The sequence below is a fragment of the Podarcis muralis genome, chromosome 13 (genome assembly GCF_964188315.1).
Source record: "Podarcis muralis chromosome 13, rPodMur119.hap1.1, whole genome shotgun sequence".
NCBI classification, from domain to species: domain Eukaryota; kingdom Metazoa; phylum Chordata; class Lepidosauria; order Squamata; family Lacertidae; genus Podarcis; species Podarcis muralis.
The window spans coordinates 12741296-12766713 of NC_135667.1; the positions used below are offsets into that span (position 1 = coordinate 12741296).

Sequence of the window (25418 nt, forward strand, 5' to 3'; positions counted from 1 at the left end):
ACAGTGGTGCCTCGCAAGACGAAATTAATTCGTTCCGCAAGTCTCTTCGTCCTGCGAGTTTTTCGTCTTGCGATGCACGGTTTCCCATAGGAATGCATTGAAAATCAATTAATGCGTTCCTAGGGAAACCGCCTTCAGACCAGGTCCGGGGACAGTCTGTCCCCCGACCTCTTCTGAAGGCTGGGAGGGGGGGCGAAAGTCTTTGCTCCCCCCCGCCTGCATTCAAAAGCCCTCCGGGACAGCGGAGAAACGCGCTGCGTTTCTCCGCTCTCCCGGGAAGGCAGGCAGGGGGGAGCAAAGACTTCCCCCCCCCCGCTGGCCTTCAGAAGAGGTCCAGGACCTCTTCTGAAGGCTGGCGGGGGGCGAAAGTCTTTGCTCCCCCCTGCCTTCAAAAGCTGTCCGCCCAGGCTTCGCGGACCTCTCCGCAAGCAGCGGCAGCGCTGCCGCTGCTTGCGTAGAGATGCCGGCATGCCGAAGCCTGGGCGCACCGAGATCAGTGCGCCCAGGCTTCGCGGACCTCTCCGCAAGCAGTGGCAGCGCTGCCACTGCTTGCGGAGAGATGCCGGCATGCCGAAGCCTGGGCGCGCTGAGATCAGCGCGCCCAGGCTTCGCGGCCCCGCCCCCGGCATCGGGGCATGGTCCCGATGGCGGGCGGCAGGGGGAGGCGTTCCCGCCCCACCGCCCGGCATCGGGGCATGGTCCCGATGGCGGGCGGCGGGGGTAGGCGTTCCTGCCCGTCCACCGGCATCGGGGCATGGTCCCGATGGCGCGCGGCGGGGGGAGGCGTTCCCGCCCGGCATGGGGCATGTTCCGGGGCTTTTAAATTGCCCCGGAACAGCGGAGAAGTCCCCCGCTGTCCCGGGGCTTTTTAAAATGCTGGCGGGACAGCGGAGGCTTCGCTCCCGCACGCCAGCATTTTAAGATCGCCCCGGACAGCGGAGAAGTCCCCCGCTGTCCCGGGGCTTTTTAAAATGCTGGCGGGACAGCGGAGGCTTCGCTCCCGCCCGCCAGCATTTTAAGATCGCTCCGGACAGCGGAGAAGTCCCCCGCTGTCCTGGGGCTTTTTAAAATGCTGGCGGGCGACAGCGGAGGCTTCGCTCCCACACGCCAGCATTTTAAGATCGCCCCGGACAGCGGAGAAGTCCCCCGCTGTCCCGGGGCTTTTTAAAATGCTGGCGGGCAACAGCGGAGGCGCTTCCCCGCTGTCCCGGAGATTTCCCTATGGGCTTTCGTCTTGCGAAGCAAGCCCATAGGGAACTTCGTCTTGCGAAGCGCCTCCAAAACGGAAAACCCTTTCGTCTAGCGGGTTTTCCGTCTTGCGAGGCGTTCGTCTTGCGGGGTACCACTGTATCTTGTAGGAGCCAATTTCATAGTTTAACTATGAGCTGTGTAAAGAGGAGCTCTCTTTTGCCTGTCCTGGATCTTCCAACATTTCTCCTCATTGGATAGCCCTGCATTCTTCTATTGTGAGAAAGGGAGACAATATTATTCCTATTTGCTTTCTCCACACTGTACATAATCTTCTACACCCCTGTCACCCCATCCCTTGCCCTTCAACTTATCTTATGTACTGAAAAGTCCCCAATGTTTTAACCACATGTGAGTTGCTCCAATCCTTGGATCATATTGGTTGCCTCCAAATCCTGAACCTCTAGGTTGAAACCAGCCACTCTTACGTTGCAAGGGGGACTTCAGATGCTCAACAAGAAGGACAATAAATGAAGGGGGGGAAACACTGAATGACAAAAATAAAATAAAAATAACTCATCGTTTCCTGCTTTGTTGAGAAAAGGAAGACCTGCGGCCTGTCAGATGCTGTGTTTTCCACGTGCCGCAACCCTAAAATCCCATCTAGCCCAATAAGGAGAATTGATGATGATGGGACCTGTTCAGAGCTTACTCTGGACTCAAGCCCAGTCCAGCGACCAGGGACCTTGTTAAAAAGTTAGTAGCTGAAGTTTGCATGTGATGGAGCTGTATCCTGGGGGGAAGAGGGGGGAATATAGGAGAGTGACTGAAAGATGCACTTCATTTAGTTTTGTCCATCCCAGTGGTATGTTGCTTGGCTTACCTGCTCAAGAAAAAGTTTACATCCATGCATCCATGCCCTTGAAAATTGTACATGATTTGATGACGACGACAACAACAACAACAACAACAACAACAACAACAACAACAACAACAACAATGTATTACTTATACCCCGCTCACCTCGCCAGGCCTCCCCAGCCACTCCGGGCGTCTTCCAACAGGATATTAAAAACACAATAAAACATCAAACATTAAACAGTACCCTAAACAGGGCTGACTTCAGATATCTTCTAAAAGTCAGATAGTTGTTTATTTCCTTGACATCTGGTGGGAGGGCGTTCCACAGGGTGGGTGCCACTACTGAGAAGGCCTCTGCCTGGTTCCCTGTCTGACCCCTTGTTTTTACTGCAGTAGCCAGCAAACCAGGGCATGTGTGTGTTTGTGGAGAACATCATGCTTGGGGACCAAATGCAACTCCATCTGGCCCTTGAAACTCTCCTCAGGCCACACCCCTCACATGCCCTTGCCATCGCCCATCATGCGCAGTAGCCTAAGGCGCAAAGAGGGAAGTAGAAGGTTGGGGGTAATGAAACTCTTATGTTGGGGGAGGTCCAAGAAAAGACCACTCCCGGATTCTGTTAGCGCTTGAGCCAGACCTGAGCTTTGAGGCTCTTCACTAAATAGTTTGCGCCAAAACTCTCGAGCAACTGCAACAGCCACCTGACAGGTACTAAGTGCATTGCAAGCAGCAATTGACATTCCGGCTGATTTTCTTGCAATGTCTCCCTGGACTCAGTTACATTAATAAAGATACAGCAATTTGAATGCGCTATAAACATACAACACCAGATGGCGCCAGAGAACAAGAAATTTTAAAACACAGTTTTTCATAGAGATTTCTTTCTTTTTTTATAATGATCTAATCTCTGACTTATTTATAGCACTTTTCCCCTGTGTCTAGATCCATCCCCTTTAATTATTCATTTGCGGCGCCGGGGTGTAAAGATCCGCCTGGTGCCCCCCCCCCCCGTTGCCCTGTCCCAGGCGTGCAAGACAGCAGAGCCAGCCAGCCTCTTCAGCGTCTCGCTGGCTTGCCCCCCCCCCCAAACTGGCGGTGCAGAGCTGCCCACAGCAGAAGAGCCCACCGCAGCGCTCCAACTGGCAGATGGGCTCTTCCCCAGACTCAACTCTCAGGCCCCAGACACAGCCTTGCATCCCTAAGAGCCTGGCACCTGGGTGTCCTGCACCACTAGCACCTATGGGTAAGACGGCCCTGCCCTCCCACCTTTGCTGCACCATAGCCCCTCTGAACAGCAATAATGTGGTAGCACTGGAGAAGCATCACAGAGCAGCTAGTGAAGCAGAATAAGTCAACCAATGCATTGTTATAGTGTCAAGAATTTTTTGCAGAATGCACCTGCAATAAAACACCAGTCTGGAAGGTCCCCTAGCATTTGTGATAGCAATTGGGTTGAATCAGTCAGTCAGCTGATATTCACACTAGGATTTTCATCTGAATTTTGTTAAGGAGGTTTAAAGAGAAAGCTTTGGGCTCAGGGAAGCAGCATTTGTTTATTTCATTTGCTTAGCAAGAATTATACACCACTTCATCGAAAATTTAAAAAACACACAAATTCCTAAGTTGCTTACATACAATGATATAAAATATTCCTTAAAAACAGGAATAAAAATGGATTTCAAAAAGCAGTAGGCCTGGTAAAATTATCAAAACATATATGGTGTTGTAATTAATAATTGCAACAATTTGGAGATGATCTGTCTGGCTTTCTGAGAGACTGTTCAAATCAGCACAAATCATTGCAAATTGATTTGAGGCAACCTGATCTTCTCTCTAGTGATTTGTAATTTGCTTCAACTGGATCCAGACAGGGCACAAATCAGCCCAAATTGGCCAAATCAGGATTTGGCTGAATCTGGTGCACTGCCGTGTGTGTGTGTGTGTGTGTGTGTGTGTGTGTGCATGTGGTGGAATTGTGTGGGCAAACGAAATACAGATTGTGTACTTGAAACAAAGACTGTTACAAACTTAAATGTATGTGAAATCATGAAAAGTGACCATCCACAAAGTAGTATTGATACCAACCGCCAAATCCTGGCATTGGTAGCTAATTAATACCTATAGTGGGAGGTTTCGATACATATATAACTACACCCATTATCTCGATTCAGGCCGTTGAACTAATGGACACCTGCCCCACCCAATGCATATCATATAAACAAGGCAACATAACTGTTCATGCATCTGATAGACTCTAGTCTGCAAAGGTTTATGCTATCATGATTAGAGAATAGAGAACCAAGAAAAGAGAGAATATAGAGAACATAGAGACTATAACCACTTTGAGAATGAACAAATTAAAATACAGAGAACAGGGATAGACATATACTAATATCAAACTTAGGTGCTGAGCTATGTTGGCTTAATACTTTTCCTAATAAAGGTGGAGAGTAGAGCTAGCAGCAGTATCAGTCCCTGCTGCTTTTTCCTTGAATTTCAAGGGAAAAGGGCTCAGGAAAACACCCTCCCTTCCCCTAATACTTTGGTGGCTGGCTACCTTCCAAAAAGGCTTTGTCGGAAATGTGCGCTTGATCCCAGATCCCCCTGCCTTGCTTTTTCCTCATTAACTGTATGTGACTGAAGGTCATTTCTCCCTCCTTCATCACCCTGGTCAGCACACACAAAACCAGACTGGGAAAAATAAATAAAAACTACCACCCCCTTAGAAGAAACCTCAGTTTCCAGCACCAACAAATGTTTGCCTGCTTGTCAGCAACTGTCATGGTGCCAAGCACAGAATGAAGTGACCATACACAGTGCATTTTATCTTCTGCAGAGGGAACCCAAAACCCTTCCCCAAACCTCTGGCCGACACACATAGATCATACTGAAAAAGTGGGAGACGTTTCATCAATTCCCTCCCCACCTGCAACCCAACCCCCATCTTTGGTTGCCACTAGATGTTTGGTAAGGATTAACCCTGTTCATCTCAGTTATGTGGGACTGATAAAACCTAAAGCATAAGGATTGTGCAGGACTATTTTGAAAGGAAAAGAGGATGAAGAATAAGTTTGAATCTTTCCTCTGCAAAGCAGTCTGTGCTGTAGGGATGGGGGAGAAATTCAATTTGCATTGGATTTGAATGCAAAGCTAGCCTAATCCATGTTTTCCAAAATAATATGCAAACCAAAACACAGCTCAGTTTTGAAATTCACACTTTTTGAGGACTGTTCTTCAAAATAGCTGCCCCTATGCTTAAGGATTTATAAGGCAAAAGCCACACAATAATGAGGAGTCCGGTGTGAGCTACTGGTGTGAATGTCCCCTTATTAAGCCAGTGTGCTGTACTGGTTAGAGTATCAGACCAGGACCTGGCAGACTAGGGTTCAAATCCCCAATCAGCCATGAAGCACACAGCCTCTCAGCCTAACCTACCTCACAGGGTCGTTGTGAGGATAACACAAGGAAGGGGAGAGCCACATATGCAACACTGAGCTCCTTGGAGGAGAGGTGAGACACAAATTCAATTAAAAAATAAATAAACCACCACCACCAGTCATGGTGCTATTTCAAGTCTTTGATGTCCACAGTTCAAGTAAGCAGCAGTAGCTGGTGCTCACTGGAACTGGTAGGACAGAAGGCAGGAAGGCTAAGGGTAAGTTGACTCAGAGGCAATGATTGGCTGAGGCAGAGCCAACTAATTCTAGTTTTACTCCCATCCTCATCCTTGTTGTGATCTACAAGGGCAGCACTGAGACTAAGGAGGATGTAGCTTCTAGGAAGGGTCAGTCCCTGTAGGCTGGTTGCAAGTGAGCAAGTGGGGGCTGGCTGACAGCAGACTGAGGTTGGCCTCCACTGTTGATAAGTCTTCTCCCTGAGAACCTGTCATGGCTATGCTGGGGCTGTTGGTGGCCAAGCTGAATCCCAAATGGGTTTGTGATGCTCAAGTCAGTTGCTTCAGTCGGGGAACAGAACCATTGCTCTGTGCACCTGGCAAGAGCACAAGGCCAGGCTCCCAGAATCCTCCTGGAATTTATACTGATCCTGGCCAATCCGCAGGCCAACGTTTGCCCAACAACCTCCACATGGCATGCTTGATTTCCTTGTTCCTCAGTGTGTAGATCATGGGGTTCAGCAAGGGAAAGACCGTGCTGTGGAAAATAGCAACCAGCTTGTCCAGAGGGGAGTCCTGGAATGGGCGGCAGTACATGAAGATGGCAGGGCCAAACATGACAACCACGATGATGATGTGGGTGATGCAGGTGGATGCAGCTTTGCTCTTCCCTTCGGTGGAGCCCATCCTCACCTTGAAGAGCAGGACCACGTAGGAGATGATGAGGAGGGTGAAACTGATGAGAGCTGAAAGGCCACTGTTGACGAACATAAAGAACTCCAAATCATAGGTGTTGGTGCAAGCCAATTTGACAATCTGGGTGATGTCGCAGAAGAAATTGTCCAGCTTGTTGGGGCCACAGAAGGGGAGTGGGATGATGAGAGCCACCTGGATGATGGAGTGAACAAACCCTAAGCACCAGAATACCACTACCATGGCCCCACAGATTGGAATGCTCACCAGGCTGGCATAATGCAAAGGGTGGCAAATGGCCACATAGCGGTCAATGGCCATGCCGAGGAGGAGGAAGACCTCGGTTCCCCCCAGCCAGTGGAGAAAGAAGAGCTGGGCCATGCAGCCCCTGTAGGAGATTGTATTGCTGTTGTAGAAGAAGTCAGAGAGCATCTTGGGAGGGGTGACGGAACAGTAGCAGATATCCAGGAATGCCAGGTTGGCCAAGAAGAAATACATGGGTGAGCTCAGTCGTGGGTCACTCTGGATAGTCACAATGATAAGGATATTTCCGGGCAGGATCAGAGAGTAGAATAGAAGGAAGAGGAAGAAGAGGAAGAGCTGTGCCTCTCGTGCCTGTGAGAGTCCCAGCAGCACAAACTCTGTCACCATGGACTGGTTCCCATGTTCCATATTGCAGCTTCCACCTGCTGCAACCAAGAGTTGGGATGGGGGGATACAAGGAGTAAATATGAGCAACATCAGAGTGAATCTTGCCATTTTTAAAAGGCACTCATTATCCACTTTCTTGGTTTTTTAAAAACAAAAAACAGGGGAAAGGTCAGTGGCACTCCAGTACATTTCCGAGCACAATTTGAAGTGCTTGTGGTGACCTTTAAAGCCCTAAATGGTCTTGGTCCTGTATACCTGAAGGAGCGTCTCCACCTCCATTGTTCAGCCCAGACACTGAGGTCCACTTCCAAGGGCTTTCTGCTGGTTCCCTCACTGAGAGAAGTAAAGTTACAGGGAACCAGGCAGAGGGCCTTCTTGGCAGTGGCACCCTCCAACAGATGACAAGGAGATAAAGCACTACACAACTTTCTGAAGACATTGGAAGGCAGCCCTGTATAGGAAAGTTTTTAATGTTTGATGCTTTGCTGTGTTTTTATTATGTTGGAAGCTGCCCAGAGTGGCAGCTTAAGTTTTTCGAAACACTATGACTTTCGGCCAACCATTTCTCTGGTTGGTGGTTCAGAATGGTCAGCTGATTATCTCTGTGGGAAATATACCAAAATGCATTATATTGGGGGGAAATTCCTTCAAAAATGTGTATGTTTTTCAAAACTACATGCAAAAAATGTGTTTATTAGGAGAAATTTGCACTGAAAAGCTGACAAATTTTCATGAGGATTTTTTTTTTAAAATGTGTGAATTGCTGCGGAAATATGGAGAACAGAATTTGTAATTGGAAAAATGAGAAACCAAAATTAACAGATTCCTCCATATCTACGGATGAAATACTAAACAGTTTGGTTGAAGAGGGGAAAAATGTATAGTGTGTGAGGTTTCTTTTTTCTTTAGCAGTGTTGAAGAAACAGGGATAAAGACAGAGAAAGGGAGTGTGGGTTAGGAGTTTAGGAACAGCTTGCTAAAGTGTGGTGCAAATTTAGCGATGGGCTGCCCTAGCCGCTCTCTGAATGCCTGATGCAGTCTGAGCTGCCCGCTTGGTTCTGTGCACTTGTATGCACTGTGTTCTGCTTGTCTCTTTGTATGTAAAACTAACATGAGAAGGTTACTATATGAGTGGACTGTTAGTATTTTAAGGGATGGATTCAAATGCATACTGGAAGTTTAGGTCTGTGCAGTTGAAGTGGAATAAAGGGCTCTGTTGACCTTGCACAACAAATCCATTTCAAACAACAGACTTTTTGCAAGTGAAATGGAAACGCATGAAAAGTGTGGGATGAACAAATAATTAAGGGAGGACACCCCACAAGCAAATCAGAATGAATACTCAAGACCGGCTGTAGTCTAACCTCTGCATAAGCTTTGTACAAACCAATCAGGGTGAATGTTCAATAAACTGAATTTCAGACAAGCAAGTCTTTTTTGGAATTGATTCCTTATTTATTTTATACATTTCTAAGACTTTGAATATACATCATGCATTTTCCAAAACAAAACTAAACAAGACCCCTCTTTTCTCAGGACTTCCCAGTCCACCCCCCATGGCATTCTAATCAAACTTTATTTTGCTGCATATCCTTTTCTTCCATCCTATTTTATTCTATAGGTAAAGGTAAAGGGACCCTTGGCAGTTAAGTCCAGTCACGAACGACTCTGGGGTTGCGGTGCTCATCTCGCTTTACAGACCAAGGGAGCCGGCGTTTGTCTGCTTCCGCAGGCAGTTTTTCTGGGTTATGTGGCCAGCATGACTAAGCCGCTTCTGGCGAAACCAGAGCAGCGCATGGAAATGCCATTTACCTTCCCACGGGAGTGGTACCTATTTATCTAATTGCATTTTGACATGCTTTCGAACTGCTAGGTTGGCAGGAGCTGGGACTGAACAATGGGAGCTCACCCCGTGACGGGGTTCGAACTGCCGACCTTCCGATTGGCAAGTCCAAGCGGTACAGTGGTTTAAACCACAGCGCCACCCGTGTCCCATTTTATCCTATAAATAGCCTTTATTGTTGGTCACTGCTGCTCTTACTGTTATTCCTACTCGTAAGTTAATTTAAATATTATATCTTTTAAATATTCTCCCAAGTATTTCCACTCATCCTTTATCAGAGTTTCATCTTTATTTCTTATTTTCACTGTCATGTATGCTAGCTCTGCGTATTCTATCAAATTATTTTGCCATTGTTCTTTGGTCGGGATGTCAAGCAAATCTTTTGATAGAGATGCACTAAAACTCCTCAGCTGTCAGCCTTTAAGGAAGCAAGGAGGCCGTATCAAAGCATTAATTTACACTAAACCATTAGGTCAAAGCAGTTTTTTGTGCTATTCATTTCTAGAATAGATCATATTCTTTCTGCCTTGCCTTCTTCTTCCATGTTTAAGATGTGCCCACCTTTTACACTATTGCTGCAAGAAACCAGGATCTTCATAGCAAACATGATACTTACTAGAGTTGAGTAGAGGAATACTTCCTTCCTCCCTCCCCATTGTTATTGCTTAGGTCTGTTTTGCACACTCCAAACAAATGACACTTCCAAAATGTCAGCATTTTGACAAACACAAAACGGAACTTTTAAGTTTGCACAACTAAAGTTGAATTAAGGGCTCTGTCGTCCTAGCACAACAAATCCAGTTTAAAAAAAGAATTGGACTGTTTGCAGTTTGGAAAGTGGGGTGGAATTGCATTCAAAAGTATGGGGTGAACAAATGATTAACATGAAGATGCATGAAAGCCCCGCAAGAAAATTAAGACAAATGAAGTTAGATTGCTTGTGGTCCCACAACAAATCAGAAAAAATGCTCAATCTAACTTCTGCATAAGCTTTGTGCAAGCAAATCAAGATGAATGAGGAATCTGGAGGAGCCCAAATACTCAAGAGATTGGAGCAAACACATACAGTTGGGAACAGGCTTGACAGCAAACACATACAGTTGGGAACAGGTTTGGTGTTCTGAAATAATGGGTGTTGTTCACAGACAAAGGGATTTCTGAGATTAAAAATATTACCAAAGCCAAGAACTAGCTCAGACACTTACTTGGTTCCCATTGATAAAGGGAGAATGGGAGGCATTAGGAAAAGTAGAAGGGAACTGGAGAACGAAGGTTTCTTGAAAGCAACGTAGCATCCACATTCTTCGGTGGGATAGGGAAGGTATCCCCCCCCCCCCGCCCCGTTCTCAGGTCTGTATCACTGCTCACATCTTTATCTTCTCTGAGCCCAGGAGGTATGTTGCTCACTGAAGGAAGAACAGGACTTGTTATCATGATGGCCCTGGAGGTGAGCCCAGCTCCATACCTTGGGGACCTTGTTAAAAACTAGAAATCAGCTTGAGAAATTGCATCTGCGCCTCCTATGCCCTTCTTTTATCCCAAGGGAGGGAAAAACTGAGCAGGGAAACAAATGAGGCCAAGGGCAGTGCTGGATTTTGGGCGGTGTAGGTAGTCCCCCTGCACAGGGTGCTGAGCCAAGAGGGTGCATTACAAAAACAACAACTTCTGTTTTTGTCAGCCTATTGAATAGATCCACAAAAAAGCAACTCTACCGAAAGGAATTATTGTGAAAATAAGAAATATTTAGAGGGGGCGCCAAATTTTGTCATTGCTCAGGGCACCATTGTCAGGAGCACATGCAGGAGCCAGGCCCTGGGACCAGTAGGACTTTGCAGGACTGGGGCCTTCCTAAGTTTGTTCTGAAGAGGCAAGGCGTGGCCGCACAGGTGAGGCCAATTGGTAACTCACAGCACCTGGTGGCAAGAGCCAGGAAGGGATATAAGGTCAGCATTTCCCTTTGGCTCTTTGCCACAGCAACACGTTCCCTGCCTTGCTGCGTTTTGCTCCTTGACTCCTTGCTTCTTGATCCTTGGAGCCCTGACTTTGTGACTCCTTGCTTCCTGATCCTCAGACTCTTAGCTTCCTGGCTTCTGGACTCCCGTTCCTGCTCCCACCCTGCCATCTTGCCCCCGGTCCTGACTTCTCCAGCCGGGACTTAGATCGCCCGTGAACCAGACTGTGACAACCATCCTATCAAAGTCCATTCCTGCCAAGGGCTTCCAAATTTACCAGCGTGACTTTGCTCTAAGTTAGGAAACTCTTAGCTTAGGCTATAGGTGAGCTGACTTCTGTCTTGTTTGGTCTGCTGTTCTTTCATTTGCTTAAAGGTAAAGGTACCCCTGCCCGTACGGGCCAGTCTTGACAGACTCTAGGGTTGTGTGCTCATCTCACTTAAGAGGCCGGGGGCCAGCGCTGTCCGGAGACACTTTCCGGGTCACGTGGCCAGCGTGACAAAGCTGCATCTGGCGAGCCAGCGCAGCACACGGAAACGCCGTTTACCTTCCTGCCAGTAAGCGGTCCCTATTTATCTACTTGCACCCGAGGGTGCTTTCGAACTGCTAGGTTGGCAGGCGCTGGGACCGAACAATGGGAGCGCACCCCGCCGCGGGGATTCGAACCGCCGACCTTTCGATCGGCAAGCCCTAGGCGCTGAGGCTTTTACCCACAGCGCCACCCGCGTCCCCTGCTTAGGAGGGTCATTTGCTTAGGAGCTGACTATAACAGGCAGTTGGTATTCTGTGGCTGATGGCATGTTCAGTCCTCATCGGGTTATTCCCCCCCTTTAAAGAACAAAAGGAGTAAGTGCCCGCTGAATGAGCCCAAAGCTTCCTGCTCTCACAGTGGCCAACCAGATGCCTGTGATTATTGCACAGGACCTGGGTGCAATAGCCTCCTTCCAACTTGCTATTTCCATAAACTGGTCAGAGGCATACTTCCTCCATCAGTGGAGGTAGAACATACTTGTTAGGGTTAGTAGCCACTGATAGCCTTAACCTCCATGAATTTGTATAATCCTCTTTTAAAGTCATCGAGGTTGATAACCATCTTGTGGGAGTGAATTTGATGGCCTATCCACAAAAAATCACCATAGCTATTTTATTCAAAGCATCATGCTCACAAACTTAGCACAAATGTCACATTAATGATCCACCTTACAAGGCAGTTGCAGAAACAACTAAGATAACGTTTGTGAGCTTCATGCAAAGGAATGTCCAAAAATAAATGAGACTAAATGGCCACTAGGAGGCATTGATGCTTCGTAAATGGCCAGATTGGAATACACCGAAGGCTTTGAATATGCTGCTGTTTTTTCAAGATTTCACTTCCATTTAGGTAGGCTAGAACAGGGGTCAGCAACCTTTTTCAGCCATGGGCCGGTCCACTGTCCCTCAGACCATGTGGTGGGCCAGACTATACTTTGGGGGGGGGGGGAAATGAATGAATTTCTATGCCCCACAAATAACCCAGAGACACATTTTAAATAAAAGCACACAATCTACTCATGTAAAAACACGCTGATTCCCAGACTGTCTGTGGGCCAGATTGAGAAGGCGATTGGGCCAGATCTGGCCCATGGGCCTCAGGTTGCCTACCCCTGGGCTAGTGGCTGTGAAGGAGTGAAAGTTTTGACTGGCTGTTAAGTGCTGTGCCGGGCATTAAACACAGATGTGTGGAAGGTGAACCTGTAACTCTCCAGATTCTGTTGGACTTCAATCCTCATCAGCCCCAGGCAGCATGTCCAATGGTCAAAGATGATGGGAGTTGTGGTCTAGCAATATTTGGAGGGTCACAGGTTCCTTGCTCTTGCCTGAAGGGGAGCAATTCTTAAAGGGCATTTCCTTGCAAATAGTGAGTGGAGAATATTTTGACAAAGGAGAAAACAAGAGAGGGTTTATTATGGAAGGGTGCTGATATTTGTTAAATAATAATAATAATAATAATAATAATAATAATAATAATAATAATTTATTATTTATACCCCACCCATCTGGCTGGGTTTCCCCAGCCACTCTGGGTGGCTTCCAACTGAATATTAAAAACAGTACAGCATCAGACATTAAAAACTTCCCTAAAGAGGGCTGCCTTCAGTTGTCTTTTAAAAGTAAAATAGTTGTTTATTGCCTTGACATCTGGTGGGAGGGCGTTCCACAGGGCAGGCGCCACTACCGAGAAGGCCCTCTGTCTGGTTCCCTGTAACCTCACTTCTCGCAATGAGGGAAGTGCCAGAAGGTCCTGGCGCTGGATCTCAGTGCTAATTTTATAAGTCCATGTGTATTTTTCGCTTGTGGTAGTAAGTTCGCTTGTTCAGCAGTGTGCTGTGTAAAGAAGTGCTTCCTTTTCAGCCCCATTGGATGAGCCCGGGTTCTGGAATTAGGAGAGAAGGATGAAAACTTATCCCTGTCCACTTTACCCAACCTTGTGTGCATAAATAACTGTAAATAAAATAAAAGTTTGCTGCTTTTTTGTGTCAGCCGTCACAGGGGGCCTCTGCAAGCTGCCTAACGGCGGGCCTGGCCTTGAGTGGAAACCTGCCCAGAAAGCCTTGACAAAAGACTTCCCAATGCAGCCTTCATCTCTTTGTTCTTCAAAGCATAGATAGCTGGGTTCAGCAAGGGGGTGATGGAAGTGTAGAAGACAGAGAGTACCTTATCAATCATGAACCGGGTGTACGGACGCAAGTAAATAAACATAATGGGCCCAAAGTACATGGTGACCACGATGAGGTGAGAGGTGCATGTGGAGGCAGCCTTGGTGGTCCCTTCAGAGGGACCCCGGGAGCAGACTGTGTAGAGAATGAATCCATACGAGAGAAGCAAGCCAATGAAACACACCAGTGACAAAATGCCACTGTTGGTGACCATCATGACCTCCAGGGGGTAGGTGTCAGTGCAGGCCAACTTGATGACCAAGGGGAGGTCACAATAGAAGCTGTCCACCTGATTGGGTCCACAAAAAGGCACATTAATGATGAAACCCAGTTGCACAGTAGCATGGAGGAGCCCACCAGCCCAGGAGGCAAGGAGAAGTGCCATGCAATGGCGTCGGTTCATGAGTGAGGCATAGCGGAGAGGATGGGAGATGGCCACATACCGGTCATAGGCCATAACAATCAGCAGGAGCATCTCAATGCCTCCAAAGAAGTGGAGGCAGAAGATTTGTGTCATGCAGCCATGGAAGGAGATGACATGGTGCTGGGCAAGGTAATCAAAGAGAGATCTTGGAGTGGCAAAGGAGCACAGGCAGAGGTCCAGGAAAGCCAAATGAGCCAGCAGAAAGAACATGGGTGAATCTGAAAGACGGTGATCCCTGAAAATCGCAAAGATGATGAGAGTGTTGCTGAAGAGAGTACCAATGTAGAGGAAGAGGAAGAAGACAAATAAGATGAGTTGGACTTCCCTGGTTTCAGAGAGGCCCAGTAGGACAAACTCGGTCGTCATGGTCTGGTTTGACCACACCATTCCCTCCTTGTGTATCACTGTGAAAATTGGGCAGAAAGGAGAGAGTAATGAGATACTTGCTTCACAGTTTTAGGTGAAATCAGCAAAGGGTGTGTCTTGTGTGTTATTCTTCTCAGCTGGGTGCTGAGACTCCAGTCTGAGTGGTTCATACATTATTGCAGGACTTATAGTGATTCAGACTGTTCCCCGATCTAACTTACTATTGTTTGTATGAGGAACCAAGGATGGAGAATATGTGGCTTTTCAGGTGTTGTGGAACTCCAACTTCCTTTCTCTTTGACCACTGACAAGTCTGGCTGTGGATGAGTCCTACCAACATCTGAAGGGTCATAGGTTTCCTGTCTTTGATTTATTTATATGTTACTGCCTTACATTGAGTCATAGTTGGAGCAATGAATAAATCATACATGCCACAAAAAAGAAAGGCTGACTATCCAAGGTGCAGTTTGCTCAAGTCCATCAGTTGTGTGTCAAACAAACCATCAGGTTTAGGTACTGGACAAGTGAGAAATTGCTTAGAAATGGACACCATATTGAGAGACTTGCAATCATACTCCCTCATGTTTTGAATAAAAGAAGGGAATTAAAAATGTTTACATCCCTACACAAACAAAAAAAGATCAGGGGCAAATGGGGCATAACTTTAAGCTAATTGTATATTAGAAATGAGAACTGATTGCTATAAAAATGTGCAAGTTGCTTATAGATCTCAAGAGAGGCTGGATATTAACCTACCCATGGAAAGAATGAGAAGGCACTCTGGACCACGTCTTGTAACATTATTAGACTCAAAAAAGAAGTATGTCAAATCAATGCTTGAGAAATAGAGAAAAAATGTTGCAGAGAATAGATGAACAAATAAAACTAATGCAGGTTCCGAAAGGAGGTGAATTGCAAAGGTTAAACATAAACAACCAAACTGAAATAGAGAGATAGTAATAGGAGTCATGGGAATGAAGTAACTTCCCAACAGATTTTTTTTATTTCTTTACATTCTTTACTTTCTCCCATGCCCATGTACCCCTTTGTCTACCTTCATTACTAAACTGCATCCACTCCTATTGTGCTGTTTAAAGGCTGGCCTTAAAATTGTACGCCCAACTGAGGTTTAACTTTTGCTTCCTCCTCCATTTTCACATCTATCCTTGACCTTGGTCCCACCCACCCCCTTTCTAATAAGGTATATTTCAATAAATGTGGGGTGGTGAGTTTGAACCCAGATATTTTCCCTCCTCACAGTTGTTTGAACCCTGCTCCCCTTGTTCTCTGTTGGAAATGAAAGTAGAGTTGCCACAGTTATCTATTCTTGGGGACACTCTGACGGATCTAATTTTGTAGACGTTAATAGAAGAGAAGAGAAGAAAATGTTGCTCTGTGGAGTGTCTCTGTGTCCTAGCTACCCAGCTACCCATCTCTCCCCTCCCAGTTTTCCATCTCCCCACTGCCACCACACAATCCCAGAAAAGGATGTTAGAACTCTTGTGACCACTGGGCATGTTCAGTCTCACTGGGCTGTTTTGAGGTGGATTTTGTCCCCCCCCTTAAAGAAGACCAGGGAACCCTCCTGGATCAGGCCAATGGCTCATCTAACCCAGTGTACTACTCTCACAGTGCCCAAACAGACTCTTTTGGGAAACCCGCAAACCAGACCTGCGCAGAAAAGCATTCTCTCCCCTCCTGCATTTTCCTGCAGCTGAAAGAGTACTCAGCTAGTTGGTCATAAGTTGCATTCACATGTCAGTTTATTCCATTTCTCTAACTGTTCATTTCCACATTATATTTGAGCTTTCACACGACATAAAAGCTACTTCCAGAACTATAGTCAAAACAAAATAAATTCCTTCCAGTAGCACCTTAAAGACCAACTAAGTTAGTTCTTGGTATGAGCTTTCGTGTGCATGCACACTTCTTCAGATACACTGAAACAGAAGTTGCCAGATCCTTCTATATAGTGAGAAGGTGGGGAGGGGTATTACTCAGAAGGGTGGTGGGAATGGGTGATTGGCAGATAGCTGTGATGAGCCTGTTGAACTATAGTTGAACATACAAAACTTTGGTGCTAATTTCTGTGCTGTTTGCTGCCAAAAAAAATCCTTTGCAAATAATACAGAAACGAGGTTCTAAACATCTGCTATACCCTTCTATAGTTCTGGATGTGGTTTTTACATTGTATAATGGAATGTGAAAATTAACAGTCAGGGAAACACTGGGGAAATGGAATGAACTGCTATGTGTATAATAGCCAGTGTCTAACCTGGAAAGGTAGTTCTGAGTTCTCATGTCCTTATATTCTCCCTTAGAAAGGAACACCACTTCCCTAACCTCAGTATTCCAACAGTATGCTGGGACAAATCCATTCCAGATCAGGCTGTGGTAAGCTGAGTGTTCTGTCTTCTGACAGCAGTCAAACAGATGCCTATGGAAAACCCAGGAACAGAACTTGAAAGAAGCAACAGCTATCTTCCACTGTTGTTCTCTAGCATTGAGACACATGCCACCTTCGATACTGGAGGTATTATATATAGTCTCCAGTGCTCTGGATGGAGAATTGCATCCCAACAATGATGACCAGTCTCTATGCTGCCTCTATGCCTATAGACAATCTAGCCACTAATAGGCATGTGGAGCTCTGGAGACAGAGAGGGTGAGAAAGCAGATCAGCAGATAGAAACTGCTGGACAGCTCCTTGGAGGAGTCTGCAATATGTCATCTTCCGCAGAATTTCGCACCTGCGTTTTGGAAAAATCTAATCCACCCTCATCTATTTTTTCACCCACCTGCAAATCCCAGCAGATATTTCTTGAGGTTTTCAGCAGCAATTTCTTCTACTCAGGATCAGCATCAGTTTGGAGCTGATTGATCCGGTTCCATCTGCTGCCTATGAGTGCTATGCACACGAGACATCTCTGGTGATGATCTATCTGCTCCAAAGGCTGACCAGCAAGTCAAGAGTAAATAGAGCGTGTGTTTGTGTGTGATTAATTGCTCATTCTTTTTGAAAGGGGACTGCATTAATTGGTGCCTTATCTGCTCTTTCTGCTCTTGGGGAGCTAGAGAAAAAAGTAATTATTTGTCACTAAGGAACATGCTACACAGCAGTCCACAAGGGTGCACTGTGTGTTGGTTTGACTTCTGGTTTGGTTTCCTGGGTAGATGGCAAGGGATCAAAAAAGGTGGTAAGAAACAAGGGTTTGATTCCCCCACAAGTTTTCCAAATGTGTGATCTCACCACCTCCAGCAATTGAATAATATCCCACTGTACCTATCAGGAAGGAAGGAGGGAAGGACATGTTATTAAGTGGATGACAAGATTAGCAAGTTAATTTGTGGCTATACTATTTCCCAAGTGCTCAGGCAGTCCACCACCAATATTACATGTGCCTTTAGGAACATGTGTGCATACATGATACACCCATGAACCCCAAAACACACACACGTGAGAGGTGGATATGTTGTGGGAGTCAAACACATGATGCCTTGAATGTGTGCCTAAACAATTCCAAACCAAGAAATTCACAACACAGAGAATTTCAAAAGCAAACTTTTATTACACTGTGGTCTTGGAAAAAAGAGATCTCAGTTGTTACAATCTAATCAGTGCAATGCAGTACAGTCACAGGTTTCTTTTAATCCTAGTACCCCAATACATTCACACTCCTAAATCTAAAGAAATAAGTGTCATTTAAAAGGACAAAACAAAATGATTGAGCATAACCCTTAGTTATAGAAACCCCAAGAAATTAGAATAGAATCCAGTGACCTGTGTTGGACTTACAGAGGTATAAGTAAAGAAAAGTCAATTTTGGATTTCCCCACCCATCCTTCTAAGAGTGGAGAAAAGTCCACAAGGAAACCTCCCTTCAGTATGGGCTTCAAGACTGTTTCAAGTCTGTTTCAATGTGTATTGAAACAATTAATTTCTTGTTAGTAGCATCTTGGTTTGTTCCTATATCTGACCATATATTTACTTGGACTCTAAATTAAGACTAATTCAATATTAACCCCACTGCACCATAAGTTGATTTGGGTCTGCATCCTGGCTGGCTTTCTTCTGGATCTTCCCAGGTTGGGGGGCAAGGGTGGAATTTTGCACAGCCTTAGAATTTGTGCAATTTCTTGCCTCAGGTATCAAAATAACTCGAACAGTCACTGGTACCCAAAGCTCTGTACAGACTGGGGCCTGGATACCTGAATGATAATCTTATTCCTTCTGTACCAACTGGTCGTTGCAGGCAGGGGGGACCTGTGGCCCTTGAGATAGAAAAGTCTACCTAACTATGAAGAGTCTCTTGTCTGCAGTGGTGTAGCGTGGGGGGTGCAGGGGGGGCCAGCCACACCGGGCGCAACATCTGGGGTTAGGGCAAATCCATGGGTTAGGGGGTGCAAATCCACAGGTTAGGGGGTGCAAATCCACGGGTTAGGGGGTGCAAATTACTTGCCTTGCCCCGGGTGCTGACAACCCACGCTACGCCACTGCTTGTCTGTGCAGACATTTTTATTTAGACAAAGCTACACAGATGTATAGAAAGTTTGTATGAGTTGTAATTCATTTTAGTCTATTCCATGGGTAGGCAAACAAAGGCCCGGGGGCTGGATCCGGCCCAATCTCTGTCTCAATCTGCTCCGCGGATGGTCAGGGAATCAGCATGTTTTTACATGGATAGAATGTGTCCTTTTATTTAAAATGCATCTCTGGGTTATTTGTAGGGCCTGCCTGGTGTTTTTACATGAGTAGAATGTATGCTTTTATTTAAAATGCATCTCTGGGTTATTTGTGGGGCATAGGAATTTGTTCATTTTTTCCCCTTCCAAAATATAGTCCAGTCCCCCACAAGGTCTGAGGGACAGTGGGCCGGTCCCCTGCTGAAAACCTTTGCTGACCCCTGGACTCTATTGTGGTTTAAACCTTCTGTTTGTTTTAAATTATGGTTGTAAAAGTTTTATTGAAGATTTATCATTTTTTGTAAAATGGATTTAGACAATTAGTTTCCTGGAACTGGTCTATGACCACCCAGTCAAAAACCTTGCCCTGGAAGGGGAGATTAGCAACTGGCCAGTAGATTTTCTGAATCCAGTGAGGGTTTCTTGAAGAGTGGTATTACTACTGCCTCTTCAAGCAGGCAGGGACCATCCCCTCTCAGGAGGAGGCATTCATTATCTCCCTGGCTCAGCCACCTATCCCTTCCTTGCTAGTTTTTATCATCCATGTAGAGCAAGGATCCAGAATACAAGTGGTCGTCCTGATTGATCCAAGCATCTTGTCCACTTCCACAGCCTTACTAACTAAAACTCATCCAACACAACAGGACTATACAGTGCTCTGGACACTACATGAGATTCATTTGCTATAACAGCAGAGTGAAGATCCCAGTGGATACAAAATAAATCACTGCATATCACACTTATATTCTAAAAAGCTATCTGTGGCAGAGCATTCAGCTGAGAACAGGAAAGTTTAATTCTGTTACGTACTGCTTACCTTCTGGAAGGTGCTTGCATAGGAACATCCTGAAACCAGCTGGAATGAATGCCGAGTGTTCTGATTCACCATGGCATTCTACACAGGGAACACACCCCTGCAGCTTACCCACCTATATATAACCTTAACCCTCAACTCCTGATGACTTGTGGTGGTCCAACTCAGTACAGGGCAATCTGAGACTATCTCATCCAGATACAGCCTAAACCCAGATTGCCCCAGTCTGGTTCAGCCTTCAGTCAAATTCAGGACAAAGCCCTAACAGAGATGTCTACTGTACCCTTACGCATCACTAGCCATCTAGTCCAACATCCTGATTTTATAGTGGCCAGCCATGTCTAGGAGAAACCTACAAACACAACATGAGCTGAACAGCATTCTCCCACTCATGTTCCCCAAGTAATTGGTATTCTAGGGCATATGGCCTCTGATACTGGTAGTAGCATAGCCATCAGGAGTAGTAGCCATTGATATACTTAACCTCCATTAACTTGCCTAAACAAGACCTCCAAGTTGATGGCCCTCACCTGTGCTAGCAAATTGTGTTGTTCAGGTGTGAGTTGTCTAAAAAAAGAATGTCCTTTTCAGCTCCACTGGATGAAGAGGAGAACCACCTCTCATCCACTTTCTGAACACTGTGTACAAAATGCTAGAGATGCAGTAAATTAAATAACTAACAATGTTCTGCTCTTTTGTGACACAGAGAGGAGCACCTCATGCTACCTAACATCAGGGCTGGCCCTGAGAGGAAACCTGCCTAGAAAACCTTGAGAGCAGACGTCCAATGGCAGCCTTCATCTTCTTGTTCTTCAAAGCATAGATAGCTGGGTTCAGCAAGGGGGTAATGGAGGTATAGAAGACAGAGAGCATTTTATCAATCATGAACTGGGTGGATGGACGTAAGTAAATGAACATAATGGGCCCAAAGTACATAGTGACCACAATGAGGTGAGATGTACATGTGGAGGTAGCCTTGGTGGTTCTTTCAGAAGAGGACCGGGATCGGATTGTGTAGAAAATGAATCCATACGAGAGAAGCAGGCCAATAAAACACACCAGTGACAAAATGCCACTGTTGGTGACCATCATGACCTCCAGGGGGTAGGTGTCAGTGCAGGCCAACTTGATGACCAAGGGGAGGTCACAGAAGAAGCTGTCCACTTGATTGGGTCCACAAAAAGGCACATTAATGATGAAACCCAGTTGCACAGTAGCATGGAGGAACCCACCAGCCCATGAGGCAAGGAGAAGTGCCATGCAATGGTGTCGGTTCATGAGTGAGGCATAGCGGAGAGGATGGGAGATGGCCACATACCGGTCATAGGCCATGACTATCAGCAAAAGCATCTCACTGCCTCCAAAGAAATGGATGAAGAAGATTTGTGCCATGCAGCCATCAAAGGAGATGGCTTGGTGTTGAGCAATGTAATCAAAGAGAGATTTTGGGATGGCAAAGGAGGACAGGCAGAGGTCCAGGAAAGCCAGTTGACCCAGCAGAAAGAACATGGGTGAATCTGAAAGGTGGTGATCCCTGAAAATTGCTGAGGAAATAAGAATGTTGCTGAAGAGAGTAGCCACATAAAGGACAAGGAAGAGGATAAATATGAAAAGTTGGGCTTCCCATGTTTCATAGAGGCCCAGCAGAACAAACTCAGTCACCATTGTCTGGTTTTCCCACATCATTCCCTTCTTGCATATCACTGTGTCGACTGGGAAGGGAGAAAGGAGACAGTAATGAGATACTTCCATCACAGCCTTATGTTAAATCAGGAAAGGGTGTATCCGTGTGTTAGCTGCTGTTATTCTTGGCTGGGGTCTGAGTGCTCATGCACACTTCCATTTCCCCAGCCATTTTACCTGGGAAAACCCGTATTTTAGCACTGAACCATGACAAACAGCGATAGGGTTTTCTGTGGATTGCTATTTGTTGCAATTTGGCACTAAAGAGCGGGTTTTCTGGAGGATAGCAGCAGGGCAAAGGCAAAACCACTTAGACACATGCCTAAAAAGCATGGGAGAAGCAGAAAACCACCTGGAAGTGGTCTACACACACACACACACACACACACACACACACACACACACACACCACGTACATTGAGTCAGACCATTGGTCCATTTAGCTCAGTCTAGTCTACACTGTCTGGCAGGGGCTGTTCAGATCTTTAGGCACATGAACATTCACAAACCTATCTGGGATCTTTTCAATGTAAAGCTATGCTCTACCAATGATTTATTACCCTTCTCCATCTTTTCAGTTCCCCTAAAATATACTGACCTTTTGCCCAATGTTTTGTACATTCACGCACCTCCAACTCAGCAACGACCCACCTTCATAAGAAGTAGACCACTTTCCAAAATGCAACGTAACCCTGGGTAATGTCTGGAGTATAAGTTTTTGGGACTCTTCAGAGCTATAGAAGAGATTGGGGGAGATTCTCAGGGGCGTTACCATCCACAGATGACTGCGGAGAAGAAAGCCTGAGCTGCCTAGTGCTCTCACACAGCTCTTGACTTAGTGGCCGCTCCACCACTAGGGTGGGTGTGACAGAGACCGCATGCCAGGATTCTGGTTTCAGACCTGAGATGCTTTGAATGTACCCCTTTGGTCATCTTCATAATTGAACTGCATCTGCTCTTATTGTGTTGTTCAAAGGTTTACCTTTAAAAACCATCCAACTTAGCGGCAATCACTGACTCCTGAAGTACTTTCATCTGCCCTGAATGAACTTCATTGGTGTTTTCTGAAAGATTATTATTATTATTATTATTATTTTGGTATTTCTCAGGGTTCCTGTTTTGGCTGCAGTTCTGTTGGTGCTAAGATCACTATTAGACAGCACTGTAGAACTTACAACTATGACGGTGTGTTGTGCAAAGTGAAAAGAACTAGCTAGACAGCTCTGGGGTTGCCTGTGAGATTGATTGCTTCTTTGTATTATGAAAACCAGTAAGAATAAATTATAGACACACGCAAAGACACACAGATCTCTCAGTAACTTCTACCCATGATAACATGTTCAGAGGCAGAAGAAAAAATTCAACAGAATTATTAACAGGCCAGATACATTATCATGTCCTGTTTTGTGACCCTATCCAAAGAAGCACCTTTTGGGGCACTGTCAGAAGACAGATTGCTCAGATAAATGGCCAGAGGATGTACTCTCATGGCAGCTTATTCCATCGCCAATAGAACAATTTTAGTGCTAATTTCCATGTTATTTGCTGCCAGAAAAAAAATCAGTTGCAAACTATGGAATTGAGGACTGAACCCACACTATATTTGTCATTTGAAAAGTGTATTTTCCTTCATGTGAAAGCTCCAATGTAATGTGAAATTTAATAATAAGGAAAACACAAGGAAAATAGAATAAATTGATACGTGTATACAAGTCACAGCCTGATCTTGAATGATACCTGATTTCCCAGTTTCTTACAATCTGCCTTAGCAAAGGACTCCACTTCCCTAACCTCAGTATCCCAACAGCATGCTGGGGCTGAACCATTCTAGAGCAGGCTTTGACCATCTAGCAGAGTATTCTGTCTTCTGGCAGTGGTCAATCATATGCCTACAAGAAACTCACAGAGCATGGATACAGTAGTCCTCTCCCGCTGCTTTGCCCTGGTATTCAGAGGTATTCCACCTATGGTACTGGCGGTTTTGAATGGACAATTACATCCTAATAATGCTGACCATTCCCCATGCTACCCCTGTATCCATCTGTAATCCAGCCACCAAAAGGCATGTAACTCGCTGGAGTAAGAGAGAGAAAAAGAGAACACCAGCAGATGGAAACTGCTGAGGATCTCTTGGAGGAGCTGTAGTATGCCATTCTTCCCAGAGTTTCACACTTGCATTTTTGAAAAATCTTTTTTAAAAAAGGTTTTTATTGTTAAAATAATTCAGCATTAATACACACATATTGCGAATATACAAGCATACAAACATACATTTCATACAATCCTTAAAAATATTCAGACATACCTACATTCAGTCCCACAGATAATTCCTTTTCCCATCCCCATCCACCACCCCTCACCCCACCTTTGTGTTAGACTTCCAATCTACTCAATTGCAATTTCTTTCCACTTCTATTTCTTTCTTTCACACACCTTTAACCTAATTTCATGCTTCTTTTTCTATTACACATTGTTATCCATCTTATTTAGTTGCAAAACCACATTGAAAAATCAGAACTCCTATTAGAATAAACAAGTCCCGTTTTAAATACTGAAATACTAAATAAGCATTTTTGAAAAATCTAATACACTTTCAACTGTTTCTTCACCCACCTGCCAATCCCAGCAGATATCCACTGAGGTTTTCTGCAGCAACTTCTGTTCAGTTCAGTATCAGCATGGAGCTGCTTGAACCAGTTCCTTCTGCTGCCTGTGAGTGGTATGGGGATGAGATCCCTGTGTGGATGAGATCTTTGCTTAAAAGGCAGGATGAACAAGCAAATCAGGTGTAAATAGTGTGTGTGTGTGTGTGTGTGTGTGTGTGTGTGTTTGTGTGTGTGTGTGTTGGTAATTGTAATTAATTGCTCATTTTCTTCTGATGGGGGCTGCATTTGCTGCTGCCTTATCTGCTTCTCTGCAGCTAATTAGAAAAGTAATACTTTTCAGGTAAGTGTTACACAGCTGATCTCAAGGGTACGTTCTGTGTTATTTTGAGTTCTAATTTGGTTTCCTGGGTACATTGCAAGGGATCAAAAAAATGGGGAGAAACTGTGGGAAGATTTTCTCTCCTTTTTCCGAATGTGTGAGCTCACCACCTCCATCAATTAAATGATATCCAACTATACCAATCAGAAGGAAGGAAGGGTGTGCAAGATATGAAGTGGATAATAAGATTAGGAAGAACATTTTGGGTTATTCCATTTACCAGGTGTCCATTTAGGAACATAAGATTATCTGCGAACCCCAAATCAGTATAATACTGCTGATTCTTTGACAAAGGTGTTGCAAAGACAACAGACATAATGTACATGAGCAATATGTGGAGGAACAAATTTTAGTAAATTTACTTACTGAAATAAATGGAACTGAATGGCCACTAGGAGGAGGAGGAGGAGGAGGAGGAGGAGGAGGGGGAAGAGGAGGAGGAGGAGGAGGAGGGGGAAGAGGAGGAGGAGGAGGAGGAGGAGGAGGAGGAGGGGGAAGAGGAGGAGGAGGAGGAGGAGGAGGAGGAGGAGGAGTTTGGATTTGATATCCCGCTTTATCACTACCCGAAGGAGTCTCAAAGTGGCTAACATTCTCCTTTCTCTTCCTCCCCCATAACAAACACTCTATGAGGAGAGTGGGGCTGAGAGACTTCAAAGAAGTGTGACTAGCCCAAGGTCACCCGGCAGGTAGGCTGGCATTGATGCTTTCTGAACAGCGTCATGGGAATATACTGAGGTCATGTGGATATGTCGCTTCGATGTCTTCCAGATTTCAGTTCCATATGTTTTTGTACTTCAATTCCTATCAGCCTTAGTTGGCTTGACCAATGGTCAGGCATGATGGGAGCTGTGGTCCAGCAACATTTAGAGGGCCACAGTGCCCTGCTCTTGTTGTCTGAAGGTGAGCAAATCTTTCCTCCTGAGTAATGGGTGGAGAATATTATGACAAGATGAGAGAGGTACACT

At 45.5% G+C, this 25418-nt stretch overlaps 3 protein-coding genes across 3 annotated transcripts; all 3 read right to left on the bottom strand.

Annotated features, from left to right (window-relative positions):
• Positions 1-6083: 6083 nt before the first annotated feature.
• LOC114583358 (olfactory receptor 4N5-like) lies at positions 6084-7028 on the bottom strand. The gene has a single exon (XM_028704684.2). It carries the CDS (start codon positions 7026-7028, stop codon positions 6084-6086), a length of 945 nt encoding a protein of 314 aa, XP_028560517.1.
• A 6321-nt stretch (positions 7029-13349) lies between these two features.
• Positions 13350-14309, bottom strand: LOC114589753 (olfactory receptor 4K3-like). The gene has a single exon (XM_028716179.2). It carries the CDS (start codon positions 14307-14309, stop codon positions 13350-13352), a length of 960 nt encoding a protein of 319 aa, XP_028572012.2.
• Positions 14310-20517: 6208 nt separating this feature from the next.
• On the bottom strand, positions 20518-21471 carry LOC114589754 (olfactory receptor 4K14-like). Its single transcript, XM_028716180.2, has one exon. The coding sequence runs from the start codon at positions 21469-21471 to the stop codon at positions 20518-20520; it is 954 nt and encodes a 317-aa protein (XP_028572013.2).
• Between the last annotated feature and the right edge of the window lie 3947 nt (positions 21472-25418).

Bases quoted from the DNA above. Each gene is read 5' to 3' on its own strand.
- LOC114583358 (XM_028704684.2), bottom strand. From the start codon at position 7,028: ATGGAACATGGGAACCAGTCCATGGTGACAGAGTTTGTGCTGCTGGGA.
- LOC114589753 (XM_028716179.2), bottom strand. From the start codon at position 14,309: ATGGTGTGGTCAAACCAGACCATGACGACCGAGTTTGTCCTACTGGGC.
- LOC114589754 (XM_028716180.2), bottom strand. From the start codon at position 21,471: ATGATGTGGGAAAACCAGACAATGGTGACTGAGTTTGTTCTGCTGGGC.